At 29.9% G+C, this 11663-nt stretch overlaps 1 protein-coding gene across 2 annotated transcripts; it reads left to right on the top strand.

Annotated features, from left to right (window-relative positions):
- Nucleotides 1-364: 364 nt before the first annotated feature.
- LOC110613090 (peptidyl-prolyl cis-trans isomerase FKBP16-3, chloroplastic) lies at nt 365-4544 on the top strand. 2 transcript variants are annotated; one of them, XM_021754028.2, is made up of 7 exons: nt 365-524; nt 641-927; nt 1607-1690; nt 2536-2585; nt 2889-2937; nt 3485-3559; nt 4229-4544. In XM_021754028.2, exons 1-7 carry the CDS (start codon nt 488-490, stop codon nt 4343-4345), a joined length of 699 nt encoding a protein of 232 aa, XP_021609720.1. In that variant the 5' UTR covers nt 365-487; the 3' UTR covers nt 4346-4544. The 2 variants fall into 2 exon arrangements, with proteins under 2 accessions (XP_021609720.1, XP_043811578.1); XM_043955643.1 differs by having other exon boundaries at nt 4129-4240.
- Nucleotides 4545-11663: the final 7119 nt, after the last annotated feature.

The following is an 11663-nucleotide window of genomic DNA, read 5'->3' as shown; positions in this document are numbered from 1 at the left end:
GGAGAGAAGTTAGGAATAGTATAAAATAACAATTTAAAAATCTAATATCTTATAATAAATTAACACATGGACAATTAATAAGTATAATTCAAAAAAAGATTTACATATCTATCATGATTTAAAATTATTGAAAACTTTAAAATATGAGAATCAATTAAATTTTTATATTTTTATTTAAATATTAAATTAATTTTAATATAATATAATATTATTTTTTAATAATAAAATATTATTTTTTTATAATTTAAAATATCAAGATTTTAATATTTTAATTAACACGACTTTTTAATAATAGAAATAGTAAAAAAACAAACGGGTCCAAATCAGAATTGCTAGTTTGGGAACCGGACCGGCAATCCAAACTGGCAGCTCAGCAACGGTCGAATTAGCCAACAAGATATCGTTATCCACTTGTGATTTGAGAACGTTGCGAGCTCCTCACTTCTTTACCAGAAAAAACGAGAATAAGACGAACGAGCGCAAAACAATGGCGGCTTCTCCTTCGTCTCTGCTTCTCCCAATCGGTACACAACTTTTTTTTTCAAATTAATTTCCAAACCGTGAATTTACCTTCAATCGTCCTTTCTTAAACAGAATCTCCAATAAATCGTTCACAAATTAGCTTAATTATGGTTGCTAGGTTCGGGTTCTGTGAGAAATCTATCTGGGAATCGCTATGGCAGTTCCTGTGAAAGAGTTCGAGGTCTCAATGTTCAATGCTCAAATTTTGAGCTTAGAGTTAGAGATTCACGGACAAGAGATCAGTTCAAGGATGATATAGGTTCAATTAAGCGTAGGGATGTTCTTGGGTTAGTTTTTGGAGTTTCAAGCACACTAGTACACTCCTCTGACGCAAAGGGAGCTGGCTTGCCTCCAGAAGACAAGCCAAAGCTATGTGATGATATTTGCGAGAAGGAGCTTGAAAATGTATGGTGAGATTACATAGCCACTCATCTCCTGCACTTCACTGTGTGAAATGTTTGAGTTAAGAGTTTCCATGATTAGCTTCAAACGGTTCAAAGCTTTATGTTCTTTTTATTGCTATTACTTAGTGCTTCTCATTTTAAAAATATATATAAAGTTTAGTTCCTTAATCAAGGGTCTTCATCGTATGCTATCAATTTATAAAGCTACTTAGCTACAAATGTCAATTGCAACAGTTTCTTACTTGCTTTATCCATTAATGTCTACTTTAAGTTACAAAATTGGATTCATGAAAGGAAACTTGCTTCATAGCTCAATTTTATGAGAATGAGAGTAGCTTAGCACAAGCTTTATGTCTTTCTTTTCAGATTTACTTCCGTTTGTCCCACCCCTTTTCTAATCTAGAGCCTGCTTTTCGATTAATTTCATTTTGTAAACAATTTACATTAGTATATTGGTGCTTTCAGAACTATCATAATCAGTTTTTACTTGTTTTGCAACATACTTTTTTCCTACTTTACAATGGACTAATTTGGATACATGGGGTCATTATCTTGCAAATGTGGTATTCTCAACGTGATTAGTCTATTGGACTTCTACCTTCAGTTCTGGTTAACATAAGCTACTGACCTAGAAGGCTGCTGTTCGGTACTAAGCATGGAAGTAATTTTCTTTTGTGAAGGTACCGATGATAATTACAGAGTCTGGATTGCAGTACAAGGATATTAAAGTTGGTGAAGGCCCTAGTCCTCCAATTGGTTTTCAGGTGTGTAAATTCATCTTAAACTGAATAAAAGGAAGAAAACTTATTAGCTCTATATGTGAAACCCTTGAGGACCTGAAACTTATCTCATTGATGTGTAGTTTATTTAAGTATAACTTTATTGACCTGCATAGACGTTAAAGCTTATGTCCATCTTGTTTGACCTCTATCATTTGTATGGCCTTTTCAACTGAACTTTGAGGACTTGTTGGAAAGCTGATGAGATTTGACATATTTTCACAGCTCCCAAACCTTCATGTCTAATGAAATGGGGCTAGCTTAAATTATAAACTTAACTTTAGGTGATGTGATGAGTACCACCACCTGGAGTCTTCACCAGAATCCATAAGGCCTTATTGTTTGTGATGTCAAAAATGAAATATCTCCTAACCAGTTTCAAGCTTCCTAGCAATGGCACAATTTGGCTTATTGAGCATAGCAACTATATTTTTGGATTAGTGAATTTGTTCCTGCCATCAATCAGCTTTTGCTTTGTATATTCTTCAATTTATACATGTTGCTTGTTTTCTCTGAAAACAGCCCCAAGCAGATTGAAATGTGTTCATAAAGAATTGAAAATCGCTATCTAGGATATGTTTAAGTCCAGATAGACCTAATGCAAGGTGATGATCATCATTCTTCTATGTCTGCTGACAGCACTTCAGTTCATTCAGTTTCCTTGTTTCAGTGATTATGAGAATAAGGATCACCAGTCAGCCTAAAATTATTGGCCTGCCAATACCTGAAAAATTTATTTATTTATTGACTTATCTCTCTGATTGTGTCTTATCTTATGCCTGTAACTTCTCTCTGACCTTAACTCATGCCTGTACCATTCACAAACACAGGTGGCCGCTAATTATGTTGCCATGGTTCCATCTGGACAAATATTTGATAGGTCAGTCTTCGTGAACGAAATATGTTTGCTTTTAACAGTTAAATATGGAAACCATTATTGATAGTTGATTGTGGATACTCTATTGTGATTTAAGATTTGAATTTGAGTGCTTGCTACTTACTCATATATGTGATTTACAAGTAAAAATTCTGGTTTGAGTAGGAGGCCTAATAAAAATGTATTTTAGTAGCTACATAGGGGAAAGGTGAATTTTCTATGTGATCTAATGATTTACAATGCTACATTTTTGGATGGTGGAACAAGTTCGTGAACAGCTCTGTTTTCTTTTATTTTGTTTTACAGTTCCCTGGAGAAAGGACAGCTTTATATTTTTCGTGTCGGCTCTGGTCAGGTAAGCTCCTTAAGTACTCCCAGTGAATTTGGTTCTAAATACTTTATTTACCTTCTCCCCCAGTCCCCCATTCAAATAATTAGGGTATAAGTATTAATCTCAGTCTACACTACTCGTCCTAGCTAGTTTGCTGTATTCACCCCGCATTTGCTTCTCCACATTCCAAACTTTTATTTTGGTGAATTAGCTTGATAGATCATGACACTTTCAGCCAACCATTTCAATAGGATTTGAACCCCTTCTGTTTATGATCTCAGACACACATATCACCATTCTTATATTGCTAAATGATCCATGAATTTACTTTATGTTGTAGCACTGTATGGTGCAGCAAAGTTAATGTTGACTAGCAGAACACAAATATCTTTAATTAGAGCACTGAGGTTTTTCTGGACGAGATTTTTACATCATCAATCATGCAGTCCTTATAAAAAGTAGATCTTTTATGAATAATGAATATGACCTACTATCTTTAAGTAGAAGAATGTTTACACCGCATGAATTTTTCTGCATTTTCTCTGATTTTGAATTTGAATGACTAGAATAGGTGATCAAGGGACTGGATGAAGGGATTCTGAGCATGAAAGTTGGGGGGAAACGCCGGCTCTACATTCCAGGATCGGTAACTTGATATATCCTCAACTTTCTACTAGAAGAAATAAAATAAATAATAATGGATAGATGTTATATATTTTGCTGAATCTATCTTAGGTTATATGGTCTTTGAGTTAGCCTGATAACACATTGTAACACTCATGCCGTGGTGAATCACAATTCTGTATAATGTCTGTATTGCTGGTCAAGTAGTTGGGAGCATATTACAGAAATCTAATAGCATAGATTCCACATGCATCCATGGACTGCCAGTGCCACCTGGATATTTAACAATGAATCATGATCACTTTGTGGCCACATCCTTCATAGTCACATGTCCATTGTTATATTGATCTTGATAGTATTTTTTTCAAGCGTTTCTGCTTTGGAGGTCTGCGAAATTAAGCATCTATTTATGTAGGTCTATGATCTTCCCTCAAGTATTCTGGAAGTCATTCATTAAATCATACAGATGCCTTTTCTGTAAACTAGCATAAAAGATTTTAGTAAATAGTTTTAATTGACATTTTTATCTGCTTTAAGCTCTATGGTTAATTATCTTCGAGATGTCAATGTTACTTTTCTTGGCTCATCTAGGTGCTGAGATATCAGGAGCAGAAACTATACAAGAAACTCTAATATGAAGTTGTTATTGTAATTTTTTAATTGCATGCTTTCTTCCTCATTCTTGTCATAGTTGGCATTTCCAAAAGGTCTCACTTCAGCTCCAGGAAGGCCAAGGGTGGCTCCAAATAGTCCCGTAGTTTTTGACGTCAGTTTGGAATACATACCTGGTCTTGAATTGGAAGAGTAGAAGCCCTGTCCATCTTTTTCTCAAATTTGTCATCAGTATCCACCAATGTGAGTTACTGCATTATGTGCCTTCATTATTAACTTCAATTTTTTTCCAACATTGTACAAATCAAGAAGTCCTCTTTTCTTGGTATGAGATGTGAAGATTAATATCAATAAGCTGAACATCTTTATTACTATCAGAATCCCCTTTTATTTTATTTATTTTTTAGAAATTTACTATTTATTCCTTATTATGGAAAAACATATTGGTCATTCGATTTTGAAAAATATATTAAACGGTCCTGAAATTTTAAAAAATCTATTAATCAGTCTTTACATTAGTTTTAACCGTTAATTATTTTACTATTTAGTCCCTCTGATTTGGAAAAACTCATTATTTGGTTCTTCAATTTTGTAAAAAATCTATTAATTAGTTACTTCATATCGAGGATATTTTAAATTTTTTTACGATATTTAACTGGTAAAATTAATAGATTGATAAATTAATAATTTTTTAAAATTTCATAGATGTTTTAATTTATTTTTTAAATCTGCGAGACTAATCAATGAGTTTCTCTCTACCACAAGAGTCAAATACCAATTTTTCCCTTATTTTTTTCAGATTTTTATGACCAAATATATCAACTTCTGATCTGAAAACCTTTGTTGGTAACTTAGTTCCTGTTTCATGATTGTAAAACTAAAGAATCAATAATATTATAATTGAAGTTCAGAGTTCCATGATCTAAGATTGTCTAGCAAGGGCATTATTGTTTGTGCTCTTCACTTACCTAGTTTGTGGGTTCCATGGGAAGTACACATCTATTCAATCTAATATTCATTAGGTTTACAATCGTACAATTATTGTCTGATTTTGGTGTACGTTGATTATGTATCAGGTCCAAATTAGTCAGTTTCAGTACAATGTGAGAAAACTCACATTGCAGGCTAGAAAATCAAATTATAAGATGACATCTAAATCAAAAAACAAAATAGTTATAATTTGTAAAATAAAATAATAAAATTGAATTTAATGCTTTAAAAAAAATGAATTTAGTGGAACCCACATATAATATATGTATAATTTTCATTGGTTTGCATACCATGTAGAATCCTACTTAATAATACAAAACAAGTAGCAACACACTCTAACAACAATGTCTTCTATAATTATCTTGATTTTACTTTGTTTATGTTTTTATATTTCACTACTTGATTGTACTTTAATAATTCATCCAATTATATATAAGAAATAATTGTCTTTGTTAATAATCTTCTTACCAAAATGGAGAAACGAATAAGGGTGCATTTAATATATAGCTCGACATAAAATACCGATAAGTTAAAATTATTAAATTAAATATTTATATAAAAATTTATTCGAAATTAATTAATCGGTGTGGATATCGTATTAAATAAATGAATATATGAAGTTGAAACGGTTATATAGTATATTGAATAAAATTTAAATATTATTAAAAGTGTATAAAATGATATAATTATATTCGATACAAAAATTTATATGTGATACACTATAAAACCTTATAATAATTTTATAATAATATTTATTAAGAAATTTATAAAAGTATAAATAATGACATGATTTGGATACTAAATTTAATATATTTTAATATCGATTTATATAATTAAGTTTAATCATCAATTAATAATAATAAAATTAACATTTTTTATTGAAATTAAACTTCATTTTTTTTTTAGAAAATTTCCGTTAAATTTTTTCTATGAAAAAAAAAATCAGTGGTTCTTATTTAGGAATTGCTTTTAATGTTCTATTAAGATATTTATGAAGTTAATCTACCATGTAAAAAAATTATTTAATCTTAATTTTTGTTTATAAATTCATCTCTCTTTTAAAAAAATTTTAATTTTTACTAAGAAATTTATCAAAATAATACTTTTCCTGTGATAAATAGTTATACTGTTTATAATAAATAGATTTATTAGTTTAAAAATATTTTAGTTTTATGTTTATAGACTAAATTTTTAATTTTAGATCAAAATACCCTAATTTTTAAATTTATTGTAATTATAGTAAATTTTTAATTTAATTTTAAGAAAAATAAAATTTAATACATGGCAGCCATTATTTTATTTTATTTTATTTTTACTTAAAATCTATATAATCAGCTACTTAATTTTAATTTAACTCATATTTAACCACAATCAAATTTCTAATTAGTTAAAACGTATCAAATCAAATTTTCTGCTTTGATTATTGTAATTTTAAATTTAAATTTCTCAATTAATTTAGTTGGAACCTTTAAAACTAAATTATGCCAAACACAAATGAAAATTTTCAAATTCATATATTCACCATTAAATTACAATTCTAACGAATGATTAAATAAAACAAATCCACATTAGGATAAAAAAGCAAATAACTGAAATAAAAGAAAAGAACAAAGAAGAAAAAGAGTTCAGGCTCACCTTGGTATTGGTATTTAAGGGAATAACACCTCTAGCCAAATCCTCAATTAAGTAAACAACTTCGTGAATAATCTCAAGACCATTCAATTCAAGCGATACATTCACGTACGACCATCATCTTGCCCTAAGTTTACCTCCATGAAAACTCACAAGCCCTGGTTCTCTCCCTATAGCCTCTGTACCTAACCAAAACATCGAGAGAATTATAGTTCAAAGAGAAGAAGTCCCTATTTCGAACCTTGACGAGGAGAGAGAACGAGAGCTCGATGGTGAGTATCGGGGACGAGTTAACACGGACGTAATTGAGTTGAATTCGAGTGATTTGGTGTGTAGAGCCGAAAGAGTGAAGGAAGAAAACAGCGGCAAAGAGCAGGAGGATAACGGAAGTGAAAAAGATGCAGTAGCGGAAGAAGAGGAGGGAATAGTTGGGAGGTGGGTGGTAGTACGTGAGAACGACGACGTTTTAGGGAACAGGGCCACGGTGGGAAGGTAGAGAAGCATAGCAACACAGGAGGTTTTTGAGTATTAGATTATGATTTTTAATTTGGGCGTTATTTCTCATTTTAATTCTTTAAATTAAGAGTTTCAGCCTAATTAAAATTTTAATATAGATTGAATTAGAGTTAACTATTATGTAGATTTTAGATAAAAATAAAATAAAATAAAATAAAATAAAATAATGTCACAGATGTTAGATTTTATTTTTAATTAATATTAAATTAAAATTTTATTATAATTATAATAAATTTAAAAATTGAAATTTTTTAATTTAAAATTAAAATTTTAGATTATAAATAAAAAAATAAAAAAAAAAAACGGAAAATCACAGTCTTTTTAAGTCACACGACTCAACTTTTACTTGGGAATAATCTAAGCAAACTTGATTTGGCTTGGATTTAAAGGTGGTCCAACATGCTTTCTTCTGTTGTGGGCTTCACCATTAGGATATATTCTGATTCTTTTTTTTTTTTTTTTCCATGTCTGGAATTTATGCTTGCCTTTGGACAGAAGAATTTAGGAATCAAAATAAAAGAAATCAAATAACTTTACAAATTAAAAACATGACTAAAATAAAACAAAGAGTAACTAAAATTCAGAATTTTGAGTATTTTTATTATCTCTACATTTTTTAAATTTTATTAAGGCATCTCGATTTTATTAAATTTTTCAGCTTTCCTATTTATTGGTCTGTTAATGTTTAAAATATTTTAAAATGCTTATAAACTTCCAATAATTATAGAGATAATTTAATCGTTTTTTATTTGATGAAAGTATTACTGATACAAAAATTTAAAAATAAAAAAAAATATTTATTTAAAATTTATTTAATTTTTTTTTACCATAAAAAAAATTGCATTAAAATGTCCAAAACAACATCAAGAGACTAAACCCATAACTCAAAGATCATATGAATCCAAGCCCAGAGAAAAAAAAAAAAAAAAACTTGGTCTGAATAAACCCTGACCCAAAGACTATTAGAACCTGCCAATTACACCGAACCAAGACCGACTCATCAAGGGATTGCAACAATTAGGGCAATGAGCAACAAATCACCATTTCATGCAGTCGCAAAACCATCCAAACAAACCGGCAACAATCAATCATTGACGACAATTGTCAAACAAAACTAGAAGCCTACTTGACCAAGCGAAATCAACATGTAGCCCAAAATAGCGAACCATCCTCCATTTTAGTTGTGCCATTTCGAATAGTAACAATCGTTTGGGGTCAATTTTCAATTTTATTATTGTTTTAAAATTTTTCATAATTTTTTATATTAGATTTTTTCTATTATAAATAGGATTTTCTTCATTAGTTGAGACACTTTTCAATTTTTGAAAATTCAATAAGAAATTTCTACTTTTAACTTTTTATTTTCTGAATTTTGTCTTAACCAAATATTATTAATTAAAACTCTTGATGGAGTCTAAACAGTTCTATTTCCATTGGTATCAGCGCAAAGTTCATCCATGGCCGACAACCAAGAGGCGCGACTCGCTGCAATTGAGGCATCCTTGGCAGAATTGAGGAAGATGATTGGACAGCTAGCCCTACGACTCTATCAACAAAAGGTTTGAGGAGATTAAAGATAAGCTTACTTTACCCCTATTCTTACTCTACCTGATTTTGATAAACTGTTTAAGGTTGAATGTGATGCTTGTGGAGTTGGGATTGACAGTGTATTATCACAGTCTAATAGGCCTATTACTTTATTTAGTGAGAAATTGAATGATGATAGGAAGAAGTGGTCTACTTATGAGCAGGAATTATATGCAGTGTTCTGAATCTTTAAAACTTGAGAATAGTATCTGATGGGGCGGGAGTTCATTATTCATACAGATCATCAATCTTTTATTCACTTTAAGACTAAAAAATATGTAAATAAGATGCATGCTTGATGGACAGGTTATTTTAGAGCTTTTCACTATGTCATAAAATATAAGGTTGGCCATAGTAATAAGATAGTAGGCGCTTTGAGTAGGAGGGCTACTTTATTTATTACAGTTAGTCAGGAGGTTGTGGATTTTGAATTTCTAAAAGATTTGTATGCTACAAATGATGATTTTGTTGATATATGGGCGAAGGTTCAGGCTTATCAGCCTGTTGATGGGTTCTTGATACATGATGATTTCTTTTTAAGGAAAATAGGTTATACATTCTCATTCTTCTGTGCAGGAAAAATTAATTCGAAAGGTCTGTAGTGAAGGTTTGAGTAGTCATTTGGGGCATGACAAAACCATTGCTGGTTTAGAGGAGTATTTTTATTGGCCACAATTAAAAAATGATACAGGTTGGATGGTATAGAGGTGCCTCGTTTATCAAACTCAAAAGGGTTATGCCCATAATACGAGCTTATATATTCCATTACCTATACCAGAATACCCTTGGGCGGACTTGACTATGATTTTGTTCTTAGTCTTCCACGTATTCAACGTAGATCTGATTCCATTTTTGTTATCGTTAATAGATTCTCCAAAATGACGCATTTCATTCATTGCAAAAAAACTAATGATACTTCTCATATTGCAAAACTGTTTTTTCAAGAGGTTGTTCGTTTGCATGGCATACCTAAGACTATTACTTCTGACAGAAATGAAGTTTCTAGCCCACTTTTGGGTGATCCTATGGAAGTGTTTTGGGATTGAACTTCGATATAGTAGTGCTGCTCATTCTCAAACTGATGGCCAAATTAAAATGGTGAACTGCACTCTTGGCAATCTTCTGCGTTGTATCTATAATGATAAGAAAACTAAATGGGATCTTGCTTTTGTCTAAGCAGAATTTACTTACAACAGTTCTGTCTATAGCTCTACGAAGATGTTACCCTTTGTAGTTGTGTATAGGAGAATTTCAGTGCATAGAGCGTTTCAAGTTCTTCAATGTCGGTGATCAAGTTATGGTGTATCTGCACAAGGAATGTGATGGAGGACAAAAAAAGTTTGACCCAAAGAAGATTGGTCCATTTCAGATTATTCAGAAGATTAATGACAATGCCAATGTTCTTGACCTCCCAAATTATGTGAAAATTTTTAAGACATTTAACGTGGCGGATTTATTTCAGTATTACTCTGCCGCTGACAACTCGAGGTCGAGTTCTTTATGACTGAAAGGAATTGATGCGGAGCAATTAACCTTAAATTTTATAATACATTTGGATGAGACTTAATTTCTGCTGTTGACGTCCATTAAAGGCCCACAATAACTTTTTGAAAAAGGGATTTCGAGACATACGACTTTCAAAAATGTGACGAGAGCCATAAATCAGGTCACAAAATTCAAAGGTAAAAATTTCATCATTTATGGGGTTAATTTTGTAATTCTATTTTTTTAAAAATTTTTTTCATAAATTTTCATATTAAAGTTTTTTTTACTAATATAAATAGATATTTTCTTAATTATTTGAGACACTTTTTAATTTTTAAAAATTTAATAAGAAATTTTGGCTTTTAACTTTTCATTTTTTTAATTTCGTATTAATCAAATATTATTGATTAAAATTCTTGATGGAGCCTAAATAGTCATATTTTAGGGTAAAATTTTAATTAATTAAAATTTCAGTTTAATTAAGTTAATTGAATGCTCAATTTTTATATTAATTATATGTTATTGATTAAAATTTTTGACCGAATCTAAATAATTCTATTTCACGATAAAATTTTGATTAATTAAAATTTCACTTCAATTCAGTTAATTGAGTGGTCAATCCTATTAGTTAGTTTCTGATAAAATATTTTAATGTATTTTTTAAAATTAAAAGAAAATAAAATAATAATTTAAAAAAATAAATATATTTTAATTTTTTTTATAATATTTAGTGATTAAAATTAAGAAAATAATTATTTTTCACAATTGAAGAATTAATTATAAGCTTCCCACGGTTTCTAAAGAGTAAGGTCTTGTTTATTTTAGGGGAACTCAGCTAAGGAAGTAAGAGTTCTCTAAAAGTGTAAAAACAATTTTTATTTGGTTGGCCAAATCTATCAAGTGCTCAAGAAATCATTAGTTTCACTTATTTTTTTATATAATAAATAAATTACCCACTCCACTTTATGTAAATTTCTGAGCACAAATAAGTAAAATATATTATATTATAGTGATGATTAGTGTTGATATTAAAATAAAAATATTTATATTATTAAATTTATTAAAATAATTTTACTTTTTAAAAATTTAAAATATCAATCAAATTAAATAAATTAAAATATACTTTCCAAATAAATAACTTCTTAATAAATATATTTATCAAAAAATAAATTACTTAAAAAATAAATTATTTTGAATTAAACTGGGCCTAAATTTCCCCAGTATAAATAGACACGCTTGAATGTGAAACAGACCGTATTTATTTATTATCCTTTTTCACTCTCTTGCTCAAGGATTATAGACGC

This window comes from Manihot esculenta, chromosome 4 (genome assembly GCF_001659605.2).
Source record: "Manihot esculenta cultivar AM560-2 chromosome 4, M.esculenta_v8, whole genome shotgun sequence".
NCBI lineage: Eukaryota > Viridiplantae > Streptophyta > Magnoliopsida > Malpighiales > Euphorbiaceae > Manihot > Manihot esculenta.
Note: the sequence above shows the minus strand (reverse complement) of the source record. Positions and strands in the feature narration are given on the sequence as shown.